This window comes from Diabrotica virgifera, chromosome 10 (genome assembly GCF_917563875.1).
Source record: "Diabrotica virgifera virgifera chromosome 10, PGI_DIABVI_V3a".
NCBI classification, from domain to species: domain Eukaryota; kingdom Metazoa; phylum Arthropoda; class Insecta; order Coleoptera; family Chrysomelidae; genus Diabrotica; species Diabrotica virgifera.
In genome coordinates, this window is record NC_065452.1 from 147,614,151 (window position 1) to 147,641,520 (window position 27,370).

The window sequence follows — 27,370 nt, forward strand, 5'->3', positions numbered from 1 at the left end:
GGCTAAAGCAACAAAATAAATAAAAATGAAAAAACATTTCAGTGACGCAGCACCTTTACTTTACCTGGGGGCGAGGTGAGTTATTAGGTAAATTCTATTTTCTTACATAATATACTTAAAAATTAATGGTGGTATTATTCTGGTTTATATTGAAAGCCAAAGCAATTAAAATAATTGTTTGTTTTAATTATTTAACACATTTAAGTCATTTACTCCATAAGAAGACGTGGCTACAGGCTAAGCGTGTCCGTAAATGTGTTAATAATAATAATTTTACATCTATTGCGTTACACATACATTTTACTATTAAAGACAATTATGATAATGTCAAAAACGCCTACAAAGTGGCTTTAAGTTTTATTACACAGTATATGGACTTCAAATAGGACGATTATGTTAAGTATGAGCAGAACAAAGACTAACAATTTTGATGTTAATGTTTTATTGTCATAAGTTGTCTTTTTTTATTATATTTAATGCATCTTTCTTTAAAATTCAGTAATCCGTGTATTTCAAATCCTCTAAATGACCAGCCAACAGAGTGAAGTGACTTGTTTTTTTAGTCTTAATTGATAGGCGACATAAACATGACCAAAATATGATGTCAGGTTTAATGACCAATTTGCCATCAATACATCACATCTAACTTGAATGACATTAAATTGAGCAATTAGTGACAACGTTTTATTGTGGTAATTTTGTGACGTAAGACATATAAATGACGTCTTTAGGATGAAATTTTGACCATAGAAAGACGTCTTTATGACATGTATTTACTTCATATTCATCTGTATTACATCAAGCTAGTTTTTGGGTGTACACAGCTAAACAACAGTTTTTTGATTGATAGGTTTATTTGTTAAATCAAAACTTAAATGAATATAATTAAAATAAGATAAGAATAACAAATATTATTTGCTACCTACAAATCGGAGTTAAAAAATATAGTAACAAAATTTATGAACAGGTTTAAGACTGTTCAATAAAGTAATTCCTAGCTATAAAAATAGTTTTTACTTATTATATATACAGGGTGAGTCATGAGGAACTGTACATACTCCTACCTCGTATAGAGGCTCCTATGGGGAATAACAAATGACCATTAAAAAGTGTCTGCTCTCATTGTTTAATAATATACAGGGCGAGTTTCGCATTTTGACAGAAATTTGTATTCGTCATAATTTTTGAACGGTCAGATCGATGTGTCTCTTATTTTGGCCAATCGTTACACTATTACCACCTAATCAACTAATTTATTCAAACTAGAAAAAAATCAGGTCCGGCTTTAAAAAAATTAGTTCGTTTGGGTCTTAGAAAAAATTTCACCCTGTATACACTTTTTGAAAACTCTAATATGATTTTTACAAATTAGACAAATAGGCAATTAAAATGGCATATTTATTTTTTTTCCGCACACGATTACTTAATTTTTTATAAAAAATCAAATTTCACTATGAATTAAAAGTTTGGTAAAGTGAACCTCAGATTTAAAAAAAATAACTTTTATTACAAAAATTATTTTTTTTTGCACAAATAAGTAATTTATGTTACCATCCAATCAACTGATTTATTCAAACTAGAGAAAAATCAGGTCCGGATTTAAAAAATTTGTTCGTTTTGGTCTTAGAAAAAATTTCACACTGTGTATACGCTTTTTGAAAACTCTAATATGAATTTTAAAATAAGACAAATAGGAAATTAAAATGGCATATTTATTTTTTCCCCACACGATTACTTATTTTTTTATTAAAAAATCAAATTTGTCAAAATCGGAATTTTAACCTAAAAATGAAAAAAAAATGAACTCAAGGTTTAGCTCGCTACAACTCTTTTCCATTTTAATATTTTTTTTCTGAAATTTTTACAGCACATACCTCTTACCATTGTGAAGACTATGAAAATTGTTGTAGACTTTCAGTCTTCTTCTTGTAAAAGTTGCAAACTTGTAAATCGCAAAAATTAGGTGGAAAAATTTAAAATTTATAAATTTGATCACGTCTATGTTAAACTATAGAGTCCAAAAGAAGTGTTATGAGAAGTTTTAGATCTAGACGTGTTGTAGAAAAGAAAAATGGTAAAACTTTTAATTTTAAGAAAAACATTGTTTTTGTAAATTAATTTTTGTAAAAAAAGTTAATTTTTTTAAATCTATGCAAAAACTTTGCCAAACTTTTTATGCATAGTCAAATTTGATTTTTTAATAAAAAAATAAGTAATCGTGTGGGGAAAAAACAAATAAGCCATTTTAATTGCCTATTTGTCTTATTTGTAAAATTCATATTAGAGTTTTCAAAAAACGTATACAAGGTGAAATTTTTTCTAAGACCCAAACAAACTAATTTTTTAAATCCGGGCCTGATTTCTTTTTAGTTTGAATAAATCAGTTGATTGGGTGATAACATAAATTAAATATTTGTTCAAAAAAAATTCATTTTTGTAATAAAAGTTATTTTTTTTAATCTATGGTTCACTTTACCAAACTTTTAATTATTCATAGTCAAATTTGATTTTTTTTATAAAAAATTAAGTAATCGTGTGGGGAAAAAATAAATATACCATTTTAATTGCCTATTTGTCTAATTTGTAAAAATCATATTAGAGTTTTCAAAAAGCGTATACAGGGTGAAATTTTTTCTAAGACCAAAACGAACTTTTTTTTTTTAAATCCGGGCCTGATTTTTTCTTGTTTGAATAAATCAGTTGATTGGTGGTAACATAAATTAAATATTTGTTCAAAAAAATTAATTTTGGTAATAAAAGTTAATTTTGTTAAATCTATGGTTCACTTTACCAAACTTTTAATTCATAATCAAATTTGATTTTTTTATAAAAAATTAAGCAATCGTGTGCGGAAAAAAATAAATATGTTATTTTAATTCCCTATTTGTGTAATTTGTAAAATTCGTATTAGAGTTTTCAAAAAGCTTATAAAGGGTGAAATTTTTTCTAAGACCCAAACGAACTAATTTTTTTAAAGCCGGACCTGATTTTTTTCTAGTTGGAATAAATCAGTTGATTAGGTGGCAATAGTGTAACGATTGACCAAAATAAGAGACACATCGATCTGACCGTTCAAAAATTATGACGAATACAAATTTCTGTCAAAATGCGAAACTCGCCCTGTATATTATTAAACAATGGGAGCAGACATTTCTTAATGGCCATTTGTTATTCCCCATAGGGGCCTCTATACGAGGTAGGAGTATGTACAGTTATTCATGACTCACCCTGTATATGTCGTATACAAAAGAGGTAATTAAATTCTTATAAATATATTTCCGAAAACATTTGTATCTTGTGCCGCATATGGTTGATTTATTAATTTTCATTATAAAAATAAAATAAGTACATAATTAAGATATTTAATACAAACAAGACAGTTCGAGAATTAATTACTAGACTAGATTACCTAGAGAAAGAGAAGAGAAATATGATTACGTCATCGTAACAGGTTTGGATAGACGCTGAAGAACCGGAAGTGTTGAAATTGTTCATGGGAAAAATGATAAACTTTACAGATACCTACAAGTAGAGATTAAATCAGCTCTTAAGATAGAAGAGAGAACATCTCTGCATTTTGTGTACTAATCAAATACTAACATCTAAAAATATTCAAACTGATTGTTGTGCAGGAATATTACAATACATACAAGTAACATAAGTTAAAACACATTATGGGCATATTCAAAAATGTAAGTAAAATATTTACATATACACAATATAATTTAAAACAAAAATGTTATCAGTAATCCATTTTTTAAATATTATTGAGAGTTGATTTACTTACAAGAAAAGATAACACGAACATTAAACACTCCTATGACATTGATTTGAAAGATGGATGTAGGCATAAAGATGCCGCAACCAGTGTTGATTTGTGGGTAAGTGAATGCTTACAGACTGGGTTATCCATTGTTCAATACCACGTGTAAGATTAAAAAATCCCAAATTTCCTCGTTGGATGACTAATGACCTAAAATCATTAATAATTAGGAAAAAAATTGCTCATAAGATATATAAACAAACAAATTCTTGGGACGATTATCTACTTTTCTCTTCCTTGAGAACCACATGCAAAGAATTAAGCAGGTCATGTCATGATATTTATATAAGTCAAACTGAATCTAGAATTAGTTCAAACGTAAAGCACTTTTGGAAGTTTGTTAACAGCAGACGCAAAAATAATGGTCTACCAAACACTATGTTTCTTGGAAACACAGTGCTTAATAATGGTGCGGATATTGTTAATAATTTTGCACAATGCTTTCAAAATATTTACAGAGTAAATGATGATTTAATACAGCCCACCTTAGAATATGAAAAAACAGTGAGTCTGAATTCTTGTAATGTATCTATTGAAATCATATTTGAAAAATTAGCCAATTTAGACATTTTTAAAGGCTCTGGACCTGATGGAATTCCACCCATACTATTAAAAAATTGTAGATGTACTTTAACCCGTCCCTTATATTTTCTGTTTTCTCATTCACTTGATTCAGGTATTTGTCCAAGTTTGTGGAAATCTAGTTTTATTGTTCCTATTCATAAATCAGGTGACAGGAGTAATATAGCTAACTACAGACCAATAAGCATTCTTTCTTCTATTCCTAAAATTCTAGAGAGTATAATATGCGACTCTATTAAAACACCTTTATGCAATGTACTAATTGAAGAGCAACATGGTTTTCTTTCAGGTAGATCAACTTCTACAAATCTTTTACTTTTCACGCAATACATATCTGATGCTTTGGAAAGGAGACTACAGGTTGATGCTATTTATACAGATTTCTCCAAAGCTTTTGACACTGTGAATCATAAATTGTTGTGTAACAAGCTTAAAGCTATTGGATTTACGGGCAATCTGTATAACTGGTTATGTAGTTACCTAACTAGCAGAATACAACTTGTTAAAATTAGACACTTTCAATCTAGTGAAATTTCCGTAACATCTGGTGTTCCACAAGGAAGCCACTTAGGGCCTTTCCTTTTTAATATATTTGTTAATGACATTAAATCTCAAATTAACTCTAAATTTCTGCTATTTGCTGATGATTTAAAAATCTATAGAATTATCGAATCCGTCTTAGATTGTGAAAAACTTCAAGATGATATTAACAAAATTATGGCATGGTGCAATTGGAACCAAATGAGCATTAATGTTGGAAAATGTCACTTTATTAGTTTCTGTAGAAGAATTAACAACCTCTTTTATAATTACAAATTAGCTGAAGAACCACTGAAGGCTGTATCAACTGTAAGAGATCTAGGTGTTCAATTAGATTCCAAACTAAATTTTTGCGCTCATTTTGATTATGTGAATAACCAGGCATTTAAAATGTTAGGCTTCATTATTAGAACTTCTAGATGTTTGCATAACATTAGTTCCATCAGACTGATTTACATTTCCCTAGTTAGATCTGTTCTTGAGTATTGCTCAGTTGTTTGGTCACCCACTTATGAAGTCCATATAGCCAAGCTTGAAAAAGTCCAAAATAAATTCATTAGGTACTTGAGTTTTAAATTACACAAACCTTTAAGTGACCATTCCTACTCAGAAATTAGAAATAAATTAAACCTTCCTAGGCTATCTTCCAGACGGATGTATGCTGATGTTTTGTTTCTTCATAAAATACTGAATTCAAAAATTAATTGCAATGATTTACTGTCTCTAATTGACTTTAATGTTCCCTCTAGAGTTACTAGAACATCCCAAAATTTTGCAATTAAATTTCATCGCTGCAACTTTGGTAGGCATTCTCCGCTGAGTAGAATCATTCTAAATGGAAATAGAATAGACCTGGATTTGTTGCTGTGCGCTTCGGAAAATGTTTGTAGACAGTGTTTAAAAAAAAAATTTGTAATCTTATGTGATTTATATTTGTTATTTACTTTGTATTATTTTAATATTTGTTTTTTCTATATAGCTACATCGCCAATTTTTGTCATACATATTTACTATATCTTTATATTTATTGTATCACTAGATAATTATAATATTTTGTGTATATATTAAATTGGGTGGTACCCCGTTAATAAATAAATAAATAAATGTCCAATATTATTTTACAAACAACAGGGCATACTAATTATTGATAATCCTCCCGAATTTAACAATAATGATTTTTGTCTTATGTGTTTCCATGAATGCTGTGCAAAAAGAAATATTAATTAAGTTTGGTAAATCGCTTATCGCAATTGATGGAACTCATGAGCTCATTTCTTAGGACTTTGAACTTATGCTAGTATGGATTTCCCATTGCTTTCTTATGTTCAAATACAAAAGATACTTTTATTTATCAACTTTTTTTGAAAAAATACATGAGTGTACTAATAGACTGTTATGTCCCTGGTACATAGACAGGGCATGGCAAGTAAATCTTAATGAAATATCTGATTCTGAAAAAATTCTATGTATACAAGACATTAAAAGAGCTGCAATACATGTTAGATTCAGATAGAGTATTAATAGGTGTTTGGGTAAAATTCTAAATGATGCAGATACATACAATTTTGGTAAGTATTTCCAGCAGAACTACTGTAATATCTTCCAACAATGCACCTATTGTTATAGAAAGGATTATGGAATTAAAATACCAATAATATGGCCATTGAAAATCAGTTGTTATTGTTTTTAAGGAATAAAACTGTCGAAAGGATTATAAAGCTTAAAAAAGGCAAACCTGTTAAATGCTCCATAACGTCTAGATACCGAACTGTATTAGCTTGCTATTTTACAAGATAATAATGTGTATATACTAAAAGAAAAAAACTGAATACCTTGTTGAAACACAAAAAAACTTGCTGCTCTAAAAAACTAAATGTAATGTCTGCAATATATTTATACATTCATTTAGTTGTTCCTGTATAGATTATTCAATAAAAAATACCATATATAAACACATTCATTATGTAGCAATGCAAGATACTGCAGATCGCATTCAACCTAAAGACTTTTCATTTTCTAAAAACTAAACGGTGTCAGGTGATGTTGAACAGCTTTTTTCTTATATCTCTACTATGTACTCCTGTGACTGCAGTACTGAATATTATTTTGTGTCTCTTCCTGTGCCATCCAGACAGTAAAATCTACAAAAACATAACAGGTGATTACATGGGAAGTTATACTACTCATAGCTTACTTGTATGGGCCATTCCACAAATATACGTCTGTTCCAGACCATCGTGACAAAGAATATTTTAATGTGCAACATAAGTAGGAAAGTAAATGGCTCTAAAAATTATTCCAATAAACAAGAATGCAATTTCGAATTTAGTTTCGTACTTCTTATGTTGCACACTAAAATATTCGTTGTCGCGATGGTCTGGAACAGACGTATGTTCGTGGAATAGCCTCTATCTAGTATCTACCTACGTAAAACTACTTTTGAAATCTAACTTTTTGATATCAACATCAACCTTAATACTTAAAAAATAAATAATAATGCGGAAGTTACCCATACTTACCTAAAGAGTTTTTGAATTGCAATTTTACCAACTGGGTAGGTTGCCCATGTTTTTCCTGCAAATGAAATCCTAAATCCCTATTGCCATTAAAAAATCATTTGCACTGTAAACAAGTGTATTTTTTGAGCTTCATTTTTTTTTAAGACTAACATAATTAAGAGTTTTAAATTATAACACAGTAAGTACCTACAATACTTGTTTCAATTTATTTACATATTTGGAAATAAATAATCACAAAAGTAAGGTTAAGATTCGGATTCGAGAAAACAACTGTCAAATTTTAAACCAACTCGCATTAGAAATTTTAAAATTCCCGCTAAAAGAAAAGATGTAAATCTGGCAACAGCGCGGTTGCGTGCTGGATATTTAATCTCTCCCGGATATTGCCGGATATCCAACATTTGACAGAATAGACCGTGATAGTCGTGACGTCAAAACGTCAAAAAAAGTTTTCCAAACACGTTGTGTCTAGGTGCACGCTAAAATGTACGCAAATAAAAAAGTTAAACTTCATCAAGCTAGTGACTATTTAGCGTGGGCAGTGACTGTATATTTTGATACACGCTATTTTGATATGTTTAGTGTTTGTTTGACAGAAAAATATTTGTTATGACGTTTAATTCTACCTAACTTTTTTATTTGCGTACACGGTAGCGTATACCCTAGACACAACGTGTTTGGAAAAATTTTGACGTTTTGACGTCACACTATCATGGTCCATTGGCGCCATCTATAAAAATCATTTAGAACTACTGAACCACTTGTGTTCCGTGTTCCGTAAATGGAGACAACCCACAATACATAAACCAAACCTGCCTACGTTCAGAAATGAACGAATCAAATCACACCACGAAAATTTGGTTGCTTGGCAAAATTTGTTTTGTGAGAGGGGTATGTATTTGGTTTTTGCTAATTATTGTAATTATCTGAATTCTGAATTCTGAATCCAGAATCTTTGGTAGGTGGAAATTGAATGTGGAATCTGGATGGTGCATAAAAAAGACTGCTGAAAATTTTCTACTCCAAGAACTGAATATATTTGAATGTAAAATTGCTGTGTTAAAAATGATACAAATACTTTGTAAGTATTAACTCAAAACCGCTCTTGGTAAAAGTCTAGGAAAAGTGCATGCTAAATTTGGACAACATAAAGTTTAGGGCAACGGCCATGCAACAGCATGAATTTTGTGAACAGTGTTGCCATATCTGTTTATAATTTAGACATATGAATTTAGACCTTGTTTAAAATGTTTTTTTTATAATTTAGATGTTTATTTCATAGGTTAGTTTATTCATTTAAGTTAGTTTCTTTTTATTACTATTTAGTATTTTAGATATTTTATTAGTTAGAGTTTACAGTCTACAGTTTAAGTTAGTTTCTTTTTACAGTAGAACCCCTCTAATCCGCCCTCGGATGGTCCGACGCTCCGGGTAATCCGACCTGCCCGCATGCCCCGGCAAATTCCTTCAGTGCCTGCTCGCAATTCTTTCAGTGTTATTTCGAACCTTGTGGTGTGTACACATGTTTTCAAAATGTCCGCGAAACGTAAACACATTACTCTTTCGTTAAGTGAAAAACTTGCAGTGCTTCAAAGGCTGGATGAAGGTGAATCACTACAAAAAATTGCCAAGGAACTGAACGTAGGCGTGACAACAATTAAGGATTGGAGAAAAAATCGGAAAGACATTGAATCACATACAATGACGATAGATGGAGAAAACGCTCTTAAGAATCGAAAAACATTGAAAAAGCCTAAACTTGAACTGCTTGATAGTGCATTATGGATGTGGTTCAGCCAAGAAAGAAGGAAGGGAACTCCGATATCTGGCCCAATCATAAAAGAAAAGGCAATAATTTTGCACAAAAAACTAGAAGTCGGAAGTGAGTTTAAAGCTAGTGAAGGCTGGATTGATCGCTGGAAAACCCGTCATGGTATCCGGTTTATCTCAATTTGTGGTGAAAAATTATCTGCTGATGCTGAGGCGGCTAACGAGTTTTCGGTGAAGTTTCAAGAAATCGTAAAAGAAAATGAACTGTTACCTTGCCAAGTCTATAATATAGACGAGACAGGCCTAAATTACAAAATGCTTCCCAGTAAAACCTTAAGTGCGCCAAATGAAACCGTAGCGGGAACGAAACTCTTAAAAGATAGGTTAACTGTTGCTCCTTGTAGCAATGCCGATGGTACACACAAGCTTTCGCTGTTTGTTATAGGCAAATCTAAGAAGCCCAGGGCTTTCAAAAATATCAATTTATCATCATTGCCGGTTTATTACCGTAATCAAAAATCTGCTTGGATGGACTGCAATCTTTTCAAATCGTGGTTTTTTGACGAGTTTGTGCCATGTGTTGAGAAAGATTTGAAAAAGAAAAATCTTCCCGTTCGAGCTCTACTGCTATTGGACAATGCACCATCGCATCCCTCTGAGGAGGATTTAGTAAAAGGAGATATAAAAGCTATCTTCCTCCCACCAAATGTCACATCACTTATCCAGCCAATGGACCAGGGAGTGATAGAATGTTTTAAGAGGCGTTATCGCCGAAAATACATAAGTTCTATTTTAGAAAAATCCGAAGAAGGATATGACATTTTTCAAGCCATGAAATCCTTGAACATTAAAGATGCTATCTATACAATGGCTGAGTCATGGGCAGAACTGAATCCTGACACGCTAAGAAAATCTTGGCGTAAGCTTTGGCCAGAAGTTATGACCGAAATTGACCAGATCGAAGATGAGCAAAACGACATGCAGGAAATCGTTAAAAATCTTCAAACCCTGAATAATTCAATCCCTGCTGGTGAAGTTGAAGAGTGGATTGAACAATGCGACAAAAACTGCGAAACCAGTGAAGTGCTGAATGATGACGACATTGTTGCCGCGGTTTCGGAACATGATGGTGATGAAAACATGAACTTAGAATCCGACAGTGATGTTGACGAGCCTCCTGTCCAGATTTCACACACAGATGCCAAGAATGCATTTGAAATCGGCCTTCAGTACATAGAGCAGAATCCAGCATCAACACCGATGGACATCTTGTGGATCAAAAATTGGAGAAACATTGCAGCTAAGTCCAGAATTTCGTCTTGTAAACAGAAATCTATCACTGACTTTTTTTCCAAGTAGACTACTAATTTTTTCAGTACATATGTAGGTACATACCTTTTTTGCAATTAATTTAATAAATACATAACAAAGAATTCTGGCATTTTAATGCAATATAATTATGTACATATGTATGGTTATTATATCACTGAAGAGAATAATACAGGCTTTTTTTCTTGTACACACGTATTTAATGACTTTTTCTGATAATCCGACCTTTTTTGCGTTCCGACCATACTCCTAGTCCCGAGGGTGACGGATTAGAGGGGTTCTACTGTATTACTATTTAGTATTTTAGATATTTTATTAGTTACAGTTTAGAAATCTTCACATTGTTTAATGTTTCTATTAACTATTGCCACTATTGATTTTTATATAATTTTAATGCTTTTATAGTCTGTTCGCTAAACTCAGATGCAACTGGCTACATATTTTAGTCGATAATTTTTTACTAAAAGTGGCAAAATTACCGACTAAAATATCTAGAAAGTTGCGTCTGAGTTTAGCGAACAGACTATAATATATTTTCTGATTTATATATAACATTTGTTTTCGATTTTTAAATTATATATTGTGTTCTATTCAATTTTGAATTTTAGATGTTACAGTAAGAAATATTTTACAACATGGCAACACTGTCAGTGTTTTTAGATTACCTCAAATGTCAACTACAAATTGGTTATGTTTGGTTGCCCTAAACGACGGAATATTTACATATCTGACGGCTGGATGCAGTGTAGAATTCGCGATGAAAAACAAAGTAGCTGACCTCTGGTGGAATAAATTTAAACTACTATAAGTGGTATAAACAAACCAGAAAATTGTTGATTTGAATGGAATTTGGTCACTATTAAGAAACTTTTAGTATATTTGAGCATTATGAGTACATTAAAATATTTTAAATCAAATCGGTATCGTTCTATTCCTCAATTGAATGTTTGTTTATACCATTTATATCGGCCATTTTCTTGCATTCGACCTGCCCTCTATAGTCCGTTTCAATCGCGAATAGAAGTCCGAACGGAGCTGGAAAGCTGGCAACGTTTATCATGACTGATGAAAGAAGGAAGGAAGATGAAATGAGAACAATATGGTGGTCAATGGTGGTGACTTTGCATTTTAATAATTATGGTGTTAGTTTTATAAAAGTTGATTAATATAAATAAGTTGAGCACATCTATTTGTTTTAATTATTCCGACGTGGTGGAGGCGCCGGGCAACAATCCCGAAAGAAAATTAACTGTCGGATTATAAAACAAAGAAAGGTTAGTACACGTGCTTAGATTTATAAAAAAAAAGAGAATTAAAATAAAAAACTATGTAATATAAATAAGGAGAAAATGGTGAGGTAACTGATAACAAACTTAATTAAGAGGTGAAATAATAGGTGGTGAAATAAGTAGTAGTTAAAGTGCAATTAAGGGGCTTTTATAAAATAAATAATATTAGTAGAAGGTTAAGGAGGATATTGCACTTTTATAGACGAAATAATTTTAAATAATATTATTGATGGGTACCCAATACGAGTGGTAAGGTGTTCTATGTGAGATTGGTTTGTTATCAGATATCAAAATACATAATATATAAAATATTTATCCATTGCTCTTTTTAGAGGTAAAAGGAGGAAAGGAAATATGGATGAAGGAAATACGGTGTCAAATATGGAGGAAATTAATGAATTACGGGCTCAGATAGCTGAACTAAAGAAGAGTCTTCATCAGACTCCAAGAGTCCAAAATCCAGCATGTATTTTACAAAAAGACACCTCTTATGACGTTTGGAGGAAATTGGTGGAAAATGACTTCAGGACTTTCGGGTACCTGTACCTCATTGATAGAAATGAAATGAAACCTACACTTACAGCAGAAGAAGAGAAAACTAGAAGTGGTTTTGCTATGGGTTATCTAATTAGCAGATTGGATGACGAATATAAGCGTTTGGTTTGTGACTTAAATGAACCTATTCAAGTATTAGAAAAACTGGACACTGTACGTCGCCCTAAAATTCCATCGACAAAATTTTTATTGAAAAGATCATGGTCGAATATAACTTACCTAAAGGGAAAAGAGTCAGCAACAGAGTTTATAACTCGTTTTGAGGAAGCTACTCGAAATCTGATGAGGGTGGCAGAGGATGATCTAAAGGAAGACAGTATTGTTGAGAATTTCCTTATGGCTATATATAATAGTGTTCCGGAAGTGGTAAGACGATACGATGCTGCAGGTGGAAAAATTTCATTGAATGAATTGAAATCTCTAATGATAAACGCAGAGGCAAGTGAGACAGAAGCAAAAGCGCGGTGCTCTGAATCAGAGTCCACAATGGCGCTTAATTCTGTAGTTGAAAATGATCCAAAAGGAGAGAAACAAACAAGATCTGAAGTGGTTCAAAAGGTTTGTTATAGGTGTGGAAAACCAAACCATATGAGCTTCGAATGCAAAAGCAAAGCCATAATCTGCTACAATTGTAAAGAACTGACTACTAATCATAATGGAAGAACATGTAAGAAGAGAAAAGTTTTAGGTAAGAACCGTGTAGGATATGAATATAAGGTGACACAGAGAGGAAGAAGATTTTATAAGAATGTGGGAAAAAGAGGTCGTGGAGGTGTACAATTACAAGGAAACCGTAACATAAAGAAGTTCAAAAAGATCAAACTCGCTGGTGGTGATGATGAAAAACCAAAATATGCATACATTGCAATGGATGAGAGTGAAATGGTTGAGGACGAAGGTGAAGCGAATGCTGTGGAAGTAGAAGGTATGAATTTAAATTCACTTAAAAATATTATATTTCTAGCTGATTCAGGGGCTAACGAACATTTAGTGAATAATATAAATTATTTAACTGATATTGAAGAAGTTGATAGAGAAATTAAAATTAAAGGGGCAAATTCAAATAAAGATGCTGATTTAAAAATAAAATATAAAGGTGTAATTAAATATAGATTATCAAATGGTAAAATAAATAAATTGAAAAATGTTTTGTATTCTAAAAATTTAACTAAAAATTTATTTGCATTAAGGAAGGTAGTCAATAAAGGTGGGAAAGTAGATTTGAATAAAAATGGAATAGATATTATTGATAAAAAATCTAATAAACTAATTAAAAGAGGTAAATATGATGGACGGTTTTGGTGGTTGAATTTTGAGCTTGTTGAAGACAAATCTGAAAACAAAATTAAATATTTGTTTAATTCCGAATCAAACATTGAATTATCTGATCATAGTTATTGTAATTATGATGATCAAAGTAATGATATAGCAAATGATCATAATTATAGTAAAAACCAAAATTTAAGTTTTGAGAACATTAATAATGAAAATACTTTAGATAAATATGTTGAATGTGTAAGTGAAATGAATAAATCTGATCTTGAGGAAATTGATAATAAAAAAATAGAAAGCTTAAAAGGTAATATAGGTCTTTTGTGGCATTATCGTCTAGGTCATGTATCCAAATCATATTTAGAATGTATGTCAAAGAATGTTGAAGTGTTGAAAAATGTAAAATTTACTTACGAACTTCAGGATTGTGAAGTTTGTAAAAGAGCAAAATTAGTTAGAGCACCATGCAAATCGGTTAGATATAAGTATGATGCACCTTTAAAGTTAGTTCATACAGATGTAATGGGACCTATTAAGCCAGGTACATTTAAATTTGGTAACACTTATATCGTTACTTTTATAGATGATTATACGAGGTATGCATGGGCTTATCCGATGGCTAACAAAACTATGGTTCACATTGCTTTAGGGCTTATGTTGGAAGACGTTAGAAATATTCTAGGTAAAGATACAAAAATTACTTTTCTAAGACTTGATAATGGAACTGAATACATGACAGAAAGTATGAAGCTGTTAGTTCAAAAGGAGAAAATAACTCTTAGAGAAGCACCTCCATATACACCAAACCTAAATGGTACAGCTGAGAGATTTAATCTGGAAATGCAACAAAAAATAAGAAGTCTTTTGTTTGATTCTGGCTTTCCTGCTCAAATGTGGGGATATGCTCTAAGTTTTGCAGTAAATGTTTACAACAAAACTCCTAAAAAATCTTTGGATTATAAAATACCGTTTGAAATTATACATAGAAGACCTTGCTCAATAAAATATTTTAGAAGGTTTGGAAGTTTAAGTTATGTTCTAAACACTCAGATTAAAGGAAAATTTAATGATAGAAGTATGCGTGGATTCTTGGTAGCATGTGGTGAGACTAGTTACTATGTTATTGAACCAGAAAGTGGAAAAGTGTATAGAAGTAAGAATGTTCAATTTGTCGAATCTAAAACATATGGAACTGTGTTTGCCATGAGTAAAAATAAATCAGTTTTGTCTGATTTGTGTGAGAATGGTGATATATCTGAATGGTTAATATGTAATGATGAATTGTTGAAAAGTAGTAACATTGATATAGAAACAGTAAGAGAGAATTTTGGTCTTATATGTGAAAAATCAGAAAATGATAATGAAGATGAATGTTTAAATAATATTGAGTACAATGATAGTTATTTTATTGAAACATTTGCTGCTTATGTAGATAATGATCCAAATAGCTATAAAGAAGCATTACAAGGTGATGAATGTAAAGATTGGATTAAAGCGATTAATGAAGAATTCAATTCTTTGGACAAAAATGAAATATGGTCTCTTATTGAAAGAAATGAAATTCCTGAAAATAGTAATGTCTTAAAATCAAGGTGGGTATTCAAAAAGAAAAATGACATAAATATGGGAATAAAATATAAGGCACGACTTGTAATTAAAGGTTTTGCTGATAGAAATCGATATGATTTGACAGAAACCTTTGCACCTGTTGCAAGGCTATCAGATGTTAGGTTTCTTTTATCTGTTGCAAATAAATATAGTTTAGACATTCATCAAATGGATGTGAAAACAGCCTTTCTTAATGGAAAATTAGAAAGACCTGTATTTATGGAGATTCCTGAGGGATATAAAGGTAAAGAAATATTAGAAAAGAAATATGTTTGCAAATTGTCTGGTGCTTTATATGGATTGAAAGTAAGCCCAAGAAGATGGTATGAAAGATTTAGAGTAGTTATATTAAAAATGAATTTTGAAATTTATAACTTTCAGCCTTGTATTTTTGTATGGAGAAAACTGACTAAATTTCTAATTCTACTTCTTTATGTGGACGATATACTAATGGTTGGTAATTGTCCCAATAAAATAAATCAAATAAAAGCTAATTTGTCTAGAGAATTTGAAATGGTTTATTTAGGTTGTCCTGAAAAGTTTTTAGGAATCGAAATTAAGAGAGATAGAAAGAATAAAATTATTTTCTTAAGTCAGAAGGAATTTACATTAAAAATGCTCAAACGTTTTGATATGATTGAATGTAAGCCAGTGAAAACTCCAATGGTTGCCATGAAAAATTTGGATTGTGAAAATATGATTGAAAATTGTAAAGAGTATCCTTTTAGGCAAGCAATAGGCAGTTTGTTATATTTGGCTAATGGTTCAAGACCTGATATCACTTATGCAGTAAACATGTTGAGTAGAAAACAAACAAATTTTGATAACAGTGACTGGATTAAAGTCAAAAGAGTGTTTCGATATCTAAAAGGAACTTTCAATTTGGGACTGCAGTATAAAAGTGAAAAAGATGGTCTAGAGTGTTTTGTTGATGCTTCCTTGGGAATGAATGATGAAGCTGGGAAATCAACGAGTGGTCTTGTAATCATGTTGTTTGGAGATATTATAAGTTGGAGATCAAAGAAACAAAGCCACGTTGCTTTGTCTTCTGCTGAAGCAGAATATATTGCTATGTCGCTTGCTTGTAAAGAACTCATTTGTTTTAAAGAAATGTGTAATAAATTGATTAAATTGGATATACTGCCTATCATGTATGAAGACAACAATGCAGCCATTAAATTAGCAAAATCTGATGAATCTAAAGCGTTAAAACACATAGTTAAGTTATGTTATCATTATGTTAGGCTTGAGGTAGCAAACAAAAATTTAGTTATTAAATGGGTGAGCACGAAAGATCAGATTGCTGATATATTGACAAAAGCACTTGGCTATGAAATATTTGTAAAATTGAAAAATTTGCTTCTGACAAAAGGCGATGAGGTTTAATAATACTTGTTTTCTTTTACAGGAGAACTGTTTGAATAATAAATTGAAGCAGAAAAATTACAGTTGTTAAAATATGAAGGGAGTTATGAGATTTTGATTTAAGTTGTTTTTGTATTATTATTATGTTTAATTTAATAATAAGTTAAGCTTATACAATTTTTAAGTTGATTTAATTTGAAGTTTAAAAGGAGATTATTTCTGTTTTACAATGTTTAAAACTGAAGGGAGTAAGATGTTTAGTTGTTAAGTTGTGTTCGTATTGCAAGTTGTAAAATTAAATAAGTTGTTCTTAAGTTTTTTTAATAAAGATAAGTTGTTCTTAAAAGAAATTATTTATTATGTGTGATTGTTTTGATAAAGGGTAACAGGTTTTTGTTTTGTTTTTGTTTTGTCTGTTCTTTCAGTATAGATTCAATGTTGGAGGACTCTGCGATTGGATATTGTCAAGTCTGATCATTTCAAACTTGCCAAGAAGGGAGCGACGGAATATTTACATATCTGACGGCTGGATGCAGTGTAGAATAGAAGTCCGAACGGAGCTGGAAAGCTGGCAACGTTTATCATGACTGATGAAAGAAGGAAGGAAGATGAAATGAGAACAATATGGTGGTCAATGGTGGTGACTTTGCATTTTAATAATTATGGTGTTAGTTTTATAAAAGTTGATTAATATAAATAAGTTGAGCACATCTATTTGTTTTAATTATTCCGACGCTAAACTTGATGTTGTCCCTAAATTTGAGGTGAAATTAGAGAAATTTTATTATGTATGCCTTTGTACTCACTTAATAATGCTCTTAAAAATACGATACGTGTATTTCAATGCATATTTTTTCTATAATTAGTTCAATTCTCATTTAAAAATTCCTTTTTTAACATAAATTTTCAAATATATCCCTCCATCTTGATTGTTTCCTTGTTAATGTCATGTCACTTTTCTACCAATGTTGCCATATTTTCAAAAAATATTATTTCTTGCAAAATTTTGTAATTTAAATATAAATAAAAGTACCGTTTTTATAATAATATTCTAGAATGACTAAAACGGGCAGATTGCAACTGTGCGCAGCGGTCAGGGTTCTCAACAGGGTGTCTAAGTTTTATTTACTTCTTATTCGTTTTGAACAGAAATTTGGCTAATTTTAAAAAATTAATATATTATATATTATACAGTACAATTTTCAAAGGAGGAAGACCTAACCCTTCGGTCCAAACCTAACTTTCGGGTATTAGAGTGTAGAGTACCCCAGGAGGTAGTGACTTATTACCTTTTAAATATTTCTTAGTGACTAAAACATAACCTGACCAAACCTAACCTAAACTAACCGAAACCAATATAAACATAACTGATGAAGACAAAATTAAAACAAAATAATATATGTAGTTTTTTCAAAATTATATTATTTTTTTACATTTTTACAAAATTTTGCAAGACAATATTTTTGAAAATATGGCAACATTGGTAGAAAAGTGACATGACATTAAGGACAGAACAATCAAGATGGAGGATATATTTGAAAATTCATGTTAAAACAGAAATTTTAAATGAGAATTATAGAAAAAATATGCATGGAAATTCGGAAGCCGTGATTTTTTTAGCATTATAAAGTGAGTACAAAGACATACATAAGATTCTTTTTGTGTTTCCACCTTCCAATTGCCGTTCCCATTACCTAGACATTATCCCCGCTCTTTTTTGCGTATGTATTTGATTAAAATTTTTTTGCATTAAAAATTTTAAGCAAAATCCAGAGCAAAATATATTTTATAATAGTCCAAGGTTGTATTTTGCCGGTTTTCTATGTTTTATAATGTTTTCAGCTAAAACACCTGGAATATTTAAAAGGATAGTGTGATTGCTCTTTTCTCTGCTGCACTTGTCTTTTTACTGTTTATTTAACATTCATTATATATCTTTTCCATAAGTATGTATATTAGTCTTAAAATAAGTCCCTTTTATTTGTCTAATATAGGTTAGGGTAATATACTGATTCCTATTTGTATAACTTGAATAAAACATCATCATCATCGGCTATACAAGCCTGGTGGGTCTTGACCTGTTCTACAATTAGCTTCCATTCCTTCCTACTCTTAACCTTTGTTTTCCAATTTCATACTCCAATTTCATACAACACTAACACTTGAAAGTTGTCTTCCACCTTGTCATAAATCGTTATCTGAGCCTGTCTCTTTTCTTCTCTCCTTCTAGTCTTTGGTTATAAATGTGATTTGACGTCTCCATCTCGTTCATTCTCTTTAAGTGACCTAGTCGCCGCAACCTGTTTATTTTGATGGACCTACCAATACTAGGTTCACTATAAAGGCGGTAAAGCTCAAAATTATAGCATCTACCCCATAATCCGTTTTCCTGCACACCTTTATAGATATGTCGAGGATTTTATGTTTAAAACAGATTAAAAACTTTCTTCATCGCTTTTTCCTCGTTACATATATAGGTCTGTTGATTTATTTAGTTATTGTGTTAGTTTGGTTGATTTTTGAGATTAGATATATGAACTCTCTTACTCCTTCGAAAGTATATTGACGATTAAATAGTAAAAGGTTGTAACCCACAAATTAACTTTCTCCAGTAATTAGAAAAAATGTTGCATTTAAGTAATTTTATGAGGAATTAGCCTAATAATTTTTTTGATTAATTTTTAGATCAAATATTGATCTACACCAGTGATGGGCAAAGTACGGACCGAAAAAGAATTTAAGCTGGCCTGCCGATGGTCCATCAACATGGTTAGTACGCATATGAGGCGCTCAGAGCAACAGTGGCCAGTGGCTCAGGAAATAGAATTTCCTGAACTTTGCTGCCCCTATTAAGAAAGTTTACCTACCACTGATCTACACTATGAGGAATTAACCTAAAAATTTGTTTCATTATTTTATAGATCAAAAATATTGATCTACACATTAGTGAAAAAAATTATTAGGTTAATTTTTCATAAAATTACTTAAATAGAACGTTTTTCTGCTTCCTGAAAAAAGTTGATTTGTGGGTTACAACCTTTTACCTTTCAACCGTCAATATGTTCCAACCATTAGATCTTCGGGTTTTGCTACTTGTTTATTGTTTGTCGCCTTCATATACATTGTTTTACTGGTATTAACGTATAATGAAGTAAAAGACATCCTTTTGCATATAGTTTTAGGTCTTTTTTTCCAATCATCTCTAGCTCTCTACCCTAGTAGTGGAAGTGTAGTTGAATTAACACCAAGCAATTTTGACAAATTGGTGATCAAAGGAGATGAAGTGTGGGTTGTTGAATTTTTTGCTCCTTGGTGTGGCCATTGTAAGAATTTAGTACCAGAATATACCAAAGCAGCCAATGCATTAAAAGTAAGTACCTATATAATTAAGATACAATAGTTACTTAACACATTTGCTACCAAGCAACTCATATATTATGACCCACATTGATTTTTCACATAGACCAGTGTCTCACCCTTGAGCCAGGGATCGTACTGCACATACTACAGTTTAAAGGCCATAGCGGGATAAAATGGTAAAATCTGCACTCGGCTGGATTCTTACTTGGGATAGAGCAGTCGAAAGTATATATATCTAAAAAACCCCCTAACCAAATTTTTAGCTCCCTACGTGGCCCCAGGTGTCCCCTAATTGCAAAAAAATGTGTTTTTCAAAAAAAAATTTGTCATTAACATACTTCCAAAAGGATTTAGGATTATTAATTAGGTCTGACTCAATCCCTCTAATATAGTTGTTAAAACATATTTCAGATAAACGTTTACATTCAGCTGGAAGACGTGAAAACTTCATATACTCAGTGTCAGAATGGTTTTTAAGATAAAGAAGGTGCGCATACCTTTTCTCCCTTGTTAATTTTCTTAGGTCTGAGGAGAACCATTTAGGAAAGGTAGATGTAGGAATAAAGAGAAAAATCCTGTTAAAAGGATATCATAGAAGAGACTTGTTGCATCATCAACGTTATTATCCAAACACCCATCCCAATTAATGAATGAAAGAAAGTTATTCAGTTCAAAATAATTACCGTTCCTAAAATCATAAAAAAAATCTTCATAAATCAATTTTGTAGTTTTAGTGTCATTTAAGTTGAGAGCTATGGAACATTCATATTATACATGGTGTAAACTTGGATCAACAAGTGGATCTCCCGCTTTGATGACATTCAGTTCCCTGAATGTCAGAAAAAACTAAATCTAAAAATACATTACGATTGTTAGGGACATTGTTATTTTGAAAACATTTCAAATAACCAAAACCTTGTGCTACATCCACCGCAGGATCTCCACCAGGACAATTCACCAACACACCATACTCATCATTATGCCACGCTGCATTAGGCAAGTTGTAATCACCAAATACGAACATACTATAAGATGAGTACTGCAAAACTAAGCTCTCAGCAGTTTGACAATGCCTCGAGTAAATTTCACGTGGAGACTGTGGGGGAATGTAAACACCACCAATCACTGGCGTAGCTAGCGTGGGTGACACCCCGGGCGGTAATCGATGGTGTCACCCCAAATCCTAAAAATAAAGATTGTTAAAATCAACGAAAATCCGATAAACGTATGTTTTGAATAATGAAAAATTAAGAATTATAGTTAACGAAACTGCAGTAAATAGTACATCATCATCATCATCATCGTCTAACCGCTATTGTCCTCTGCTGAACATAGACCTCTTTTAAGTTTCTCCATGTCTCCCTATCTTGAGCTACCACTATCTAAGCTCCCGGCAGTTCTACATAACAGTTTATTTACTTTTTTGGTTTACACTATGTGAATGAATTAAAATATTTTTTTGTGAAATCACATTTTCTATATTTATGTTTTGTGTTGCTTCATGTTCGATAGTTAATCATCATCATCATCCAGCCTCAAAAGTCCACTACTGAACATAGGCCTCCTCCCCTCGTTTCCAACCCCATCTATCCTGCTCCGCTCTGATCCAGTTGTTTTAACTTTCTTAAGTCGTCAGTCCATCTTGTAGGCGGTCGACCGACTCTTCTGTTGTCTTCTCTTGGCCTCCATTCCAGTAACCTCTTCGTCAATCGCCCCTCTGTCGTTCTGGCTATGTGTCCTGCCCATCTCCACTTCAACCTGGCTATCATTTCGATGACGTCAGTCACCTTTGTTCTTCTCCTGATTTCTTCGTTTTTGATTTTGCCTCACAGAGGTATTCCTAATATATCGACCGCTCCGTTCGATAGTTAATAAACCGAGGCTATTTAGCCTTGTTGACGTCAAAGTTTCTCACAAGTAATTCTTGATTGATTTTAGCTTCCCAAAACTTATCTCACATGAAGCAACCGATACAAAAATGGTCATAATCAATTTTAAGGCGACCATTAAGTTTGGGAGAGATTCCATAAAATCCCATTCCACAATGAATTTCAAAAAGTCTACAGCTAACCATTTAGATGCTGTAATATTGGCCGCTTGTAAAAGTCTTCTGAGCCTTGGTATTTCTAGCAGGAGGTCTTCTTCTGATACCTCTTCATGGTAAAAGTCACAAAATGTTGAAACAGCTAATTTCAACTGTTCAAAGTGTGTGTCTGCACAGCCTCGAACAATGAAGCCATATGAATGGACTGATCATGTCAAAACATTCCAACATAATATTATCTTTTTGAAGTTCGGCTCGAATTGTAACTCCTATATAGGTAGCTAACTCAGCATCCATTCGTTTTCTACATCGAAATAGTTTTTAGTTGGAAATGTCGTCGTCCTCATATTTTGTCGTGGCAAAATCTATGTATTACTTTATTTATAATATTACGTTTTTCTTCAATATAATGACAAAGTGTCCCTAATTTGGTCGCTGATTGATTAATGCCTTTAATTATATAAAGCAGGCATAAGGTTATGTGCAGCACCTCTGGTGTATAAATTTTCTTGTTTTGTTGATGAGAGAATTTGTCAATTGAAGCAACAACACTATAAAAATGTTCTGCCAATACTTTAACTGCAGCCAGCATAGTGCGCGCAGTGACAGTGACTGAGAACTCCAACGCGTTGTGGAAAGTCGCTTAACAGATGTTTTGCTATGTTTAATAAGCACTTCCTAGCAGCTAATGGAAACAGATAAAAAACTTAAAAATTGCTTCTACAGTTCTGAAAAATGTTACACAAGATGTGTTTTGTGCAAAAGAGTGATGATTAATTTTTTGCAAAAATTAATCAATTACTTTATCATAAATTAATTAAAGGATTGATAGATCCGAGGAAAATGGCTTTTTTGATTTTTTGCTTTAAGAGGAAACAGTAGCGATCAACAGGTAGCAAAAACGCGTTCCAAGATTGCGGCTGTAATTTTGAATATTTTTTCGAGATATTTGGCACACGTATTCGTAATATAATAAAGAATGGCGGTACAGAGCCCAATTTGAAAAATATATTAATATGTGGAAATTACTCTGTAATTAAATACAATATTAAAAAAAGAGCCTGTACCGCCATTAAGAAGAACAAAAAAATACACTTTCTTCAAATAAACTTTTTTATCCGATGCCTAGATTTTGTGTCATTTTGGAACTACTAGAATTTTTTATTTCATTAGTAGTTAAAAAATGACACAAAATCTAGGCATCGGATAAAAAAGTTTATTTGAAGAAAGTGTATTTTTTTGTTCTTCTTAATGGCGGTACAGGCTCGTTTTTTTAATATTGTATTTAATTACAGAGTAATTTCCACATATTAATATATTTTTCAAATTGGGCTCTGTACCGCCATTCTTTATTATATTACGAATACGTGTGCCAAATATCTCAAAAAAATATTCAAAATTACAGCCGCAATCTTGGAACGCGTTTTGGCTACCTGTTGATCGCTACTGTTTCACCTTAATAATAGCTTGTATTCCTCCATGTACGCCGCTCATAACAGCTGCATTATCGCATCCCTGTGAACGGCACTTCATAATATTTCTACACCATCAATTTCAAGCTTCTTGAGAATATCGTTACATAATTAGGTCAACTTAGATTAACTGCTTTTTTCCTTTTAACGGAAAAAAAATTCAAGAAATACCTCTTTGACCTCGAGTTCTCTCGGTTTCTTCACAGTAAAAAGAGGAACAGTAAAATTTCTTCTATGTAGGCACTTTGATCTCAAGAAGTACTACCGGCAGAGTACGCAATTGGTAATTCACCAGTGGTGGATGCGGGTTTTCCCTGTTAACCCGTACGTTTCTACGCGACCAGCAATGCCAGTGTGGTGCTCTAGCGACTGGGAACATTGCGCGGTCGTCATGCGCCTTTTTTACTTGTTTTTACGATTTTACTTCCAATTTTTCGGAGAGAAGTTCTACTGTCCCTCTTTATACTGTCGTTTCGTGTGTTCACAAAATAATATCAAACTTTAGATTGATAACGTGAGTAAAGTCACAAATTAACGATTTATTCTTTTGTGATCGGGTCTCTCGGGTGTCACCTAGGGGGGAGCCCCTTGGTGGCAGTGGCGTAGCTAGGGTGGGGCGGGGGGGGGGGGGCGGTCCGCCCCACCCTAGCTACGCCACTGCCACCAATCACAAACTCTGTGTTATCGCACTGGCATAATATGTATAATTGTTCAACTCGAACTTCATCAACCGAAATACGCTTAGACTGAATTCTGTTATTAATAAAGATTATTACTCCACCACCACTCTGCTTTGCACTAGTCATTTGGTTGCGATCACACCTGTAGATACTGAAACCCTTACAATTAACCTCACCATCAGCAATGCTAGCATCCAGATTGCTCTCTACCATAATAATAATGTCATAGGAACAGCATGAAATATTTTTAATAACATCCAACATTTTGCAATGTAGGTCACCAACATTTTGGTAATATACCATTAATGGGAGAGAAGCTAGTTTTTTGGTTTAACTTTCAACACTACAGGAACCCCATTTCTATACCTAATAACTAAGTTTTCTTCACCCACAGATTTTCTTTCTTCTAAATTCTTTTTGGCAGCCATATATGCATCTTGTTGCATCTTTGTGAGATCATTGGCTATTCTTATATTAGAGTTCCGCAACTTATTTCCAGATTTCAAAGCAGTCTTCACTATATCAGGACTATTACATATTACCTTCAGTGGTCTCCCTTTTGCACTATTCTCCAACCTTTTACCAACACGTATTACTTTATTTACCGACTCCATATTGATCTCCAACTTAATAAATAACTTATTGACTTCCGACTTATCATGTAGTATACGGTTATTAAGATTCTGAGAATCAGATTCTGTTCCTTTTGTTTTGAACGTTAATTCCTTGTACTGTTTTGAATGTTAATTCCTTTTTGTTCCCATTCCAGTTTTTTTAAATATCCTCCAAAACAAGTGTAAGTAATTTAGGCGATATCGTGTCTCCTTGTGTGACTCATCTCCTCATTAATATTGCATTAGTTTCTTATGTTCGCTGCATTACGAGACAAATAGACCTTTTATTACACTAACGGTTGGCTGTGTTGACTATGTCGTAATGCACTGTTGCAAAGGTTCACTACGGGACATATAAATATGACTCGTAATGCACTCAATGTAAATTTATGAATATCTCTAAATGCAGCTAAGGTGTTCAATGTTGCTTTCCTGCAAACACATAAATATATAATGGAAATTTTTAATGCCAATTAATTTTAGGGTATTGTGAAAGTTGGAGCCGTAGATGTAGACCAGCACAAAGAAATCGGAGGTCAGTATGGAATTAGAGGATTTCCTACTATAAAAATTTTTGGGGCAGATAAACGTAAACCTGAAGATTTTAATGGTGGTAGAACTGCCAAAGATATCGTTGAAGGTGCTCTCAAGGCAGCTAAAGCAAAAGCTAAAGCAAATCTTGGTTTAGGAGGTGGATCACAGTCTGATGATGTAGGTGATATTTATTAAAAATCTTAACACTATTTACATTGAATGATTTTTTGTTCTAGTCTGATAATAGCCACGTAGTAGAGCTGACTGATAGCAATTTTGAAAAGCTAGTACTGAAATCTGATGATATGTGGCTAGTAGAATTCTTTGCTCCGTGGTGTGGGCACTGTAAAAACCTCGCACCTCATTGGGCTAAAGCTGCAGCTGAACTTAAAGGCAAGGTAAAACTTGGAGCATTGGATGCAACTGTTCATCAAGCAAGAGCATCACTATATGGAGTACAAGGTAAAATGAAATTTATAAAAAAGTAACATATTTTGTAATTTGTGAGACCACTTTTCCTTGTTTTATTGGTCAATTTACGAGACTCCATTTATAAACATACAGCATTTTTTCCACTACATACATGAAGCAGTATCCCCGGCCTGAGGCATAGTTCGTTGAAATCAGGTTAAGTAGCTTATAAAAATATACAGGGTGTTCCGTTAAAAATAAAGCTTATGGACTATGGTAGGCTTGCATGAATCACCCTATAGATTTAAATTTATATCTAAAAAGCACGCCTTTATACAGGGTGTTTCATTAATAATTGTCCATATAGTAACTGGAGAAACCTTGGCACAAAATACGAAGATTTAACCTGAAACACTTAAATAAAATGTGGTTCCTTACTGAGTTACATGGTGTTTTATCAAAAAATTTAAAAACTATTTTTGCTCAGCATTTTAAAACGACATATCCTTTTCATACTTGGCAGAAAGTGCGACTACTAGAAACTCTACTAAATTATGATAAACAAACGTTTCTAGCGACTACCAGAGGCGTACTACAGGGGATGGTGAATGGTTATCCCTTCTCAAATTCTACGCCACTGGAGGAATTACTATTTTAGTGCCATTTTTTGATTCTCCAATACTTTCTACGTAAATAATATACTCTTCATTGGTAACGATAGTCATTAGTTTTCGAGATGTTTGAAGTTAAATATGAAACGACACAGTCATCTTGATTAATTTATATGATTCATATGATTAAAATTTAAAAATTATTTGTACCCAGTACTTTAAAACTATTTGGCGTATCCTTATCATACTTGGCAGAAAATGTAGGTACTATACACCCTACTAAATTAAGATACATAAACGTTTCTAGCTACTACCAGAGGCGCACGACAGGGGATAGTGGCTGGTTGACCCTTCCCAAATACTATGCCACTGACGAAATTGCTATTTTAGTGTAATTTTTTGATTTTAAACTACTTTTTATGTAAATAATATACTCTTCATTCGTAACGATAAAATGATTAGTTTTCGAGATATTTGAAATTAAAAGTGAAACGACACAATACATTAATCAAAGATCTCGAAAACTAATGACTTTATCGTTACGAATGAAGAGTATATTATTTTCATAGAAAGTATTGGAGAATCCAAAAATTGAACTAAAATAGCAATTCCGCCAGTGGCGTAGAATTTGGAAAGAGTCAACCATTCACTTTCCCCGTCGTACGCCTCTGGTAATAGCCAGAAACGTTTGTTTAACATAATTTAGTAGTTTGTACAGTACCTACCTATACTTCCTGCCAAGTATGAAAAGGATACATCGAATAGTTTTTAAATGCTGAGCAAAAATAGTTTTTAATTTAAATTTTTAGATAAAACACCCTGTAACTCAGTAATTAACCACATTTTATTTAAGTGTTTTAGGTTAAATCTTCATATTTTGTGCTAAGGTTTCTCCAGGTACTATATGGACAATTATTAATGAAACACCCTGTATATAAAAATTGATGGGTCTCAGCGTTTTCTATAATTTTTTAAAACAAGGACAGAAATAA

General features: G+C 32.3%; 4 protein-coding genes and 1 long non-coding RNA gene across 13 annotated transcripts in view; 3 read left to right on the forward strand and 2 right to left on the reverse strand.

Annotated features, from left to right (window-relative positions):
* The window catches only part of LOC126893466 (protein claret segregational-like), a 649,821-nt gene that overhangs the window by 441,467 nt on the left and 180,984 nt on the right, over positions 1 to 27,370 (reverse strand). The window lies entirely within an intron of this gene.
* The window catches only part of LOC126893469 (protein disulfide-isomerase A6 homolog), a 504,458-nt gene that overhangs the window by 316,307 nt on the left and 160,781 nt on the right, over positions 1 to 27,370 (forward strand). Inside the window, exon 8 of one of the 6 annotated variants that reach the window (XM_050663723.1) lies at positions 11,172 to 11,748. The exons of 4 other annotated variants lie outside the window; for them this stretch is intronic. In XM_050663723.1, coding sequence (XP_050519680.1) covers positions 11,172 to 11,223 — 52 coding nt within the window. In that variant the 3' untranslated portion in view covers positions 11,224 to 11,748. Of the gene's footprint in view, positions 1 to 5,694; positions 6,224 to 11,171; positions 11,749 to 27,370 lie in introns of those variants that run through there. One more of the 6 variants, XM_050663716.1, reaches the window with a different exon arrangement.
* Positions 37 to 7,716, reverse strand: LOC126893474 (uncharacterized). The gene is made up of 3 exons (XR_007701195.1): positions 7,465 to 7,716; positions 6,778 to 7,086; positions 37 to 3,973 (listed from the first exon to the last, which is right to left on the reverse strand). It is a non-coding gene; the product is annotated as an uncharacterized LOC126893474 (long non-coding RNA).
* The window catches only part of LOC126893468 (protein disulfide-isomerase A6 homolog), a 250,979-nt gene continuing 231,986 nt past the window's right edge, over positions 8,378 to 27,370 (forward strand). Inside the window, exons 1-4 of one of the 3 annotated variants that reach the window (XM_050663712.1) lie at positions 8,378 to 8,545; positions 19,829 to 20,022; positions 25,306 to 25,533; positions 25,593 to 25,818. In XM_050663712.1, coding sequence (XP_050519669.1) covers positions 8,530 to 8,545; positions 19,829 to 20,022; positions 25,306 to 25,533; positions 25,593 to 25,818 — 664 coding nt within the window. In that variant the 5' untranslated portion in view covers positions 8,378 to 8,529. The remainder of the gene's footprint in view (positions 8,546 to 19,828; positions 20,023 to 25,305; positions 25,534 to 25,592; positions 25,819 to 27,370) is intronic. The other 2 variants (XM_050663710.1, XM_050663709.1) reach the window with 2 other exon arrangements.
* Positions 11,668 to 17,362, forward strand: LOC126893470 (uncharacterized). Its single transcript, XM_050663730.1, has 3 exons — positions 11,668 to 11,837; positions 12,185 to 13,332; positions 16,696 to 17,362. Exons 2-3 carry the CDS (start codon positions 12,207 to 12,209, stop codon positions 16,710 to 16,712), a joined length of 1,143 nt encoding a protein of 380 aa, XP_050519687.1. The 5' UTR covers positions 11,668 to 11,837; positions 12,185 to 12,206; the 3' UTR covers positions 16,713 to 17,362.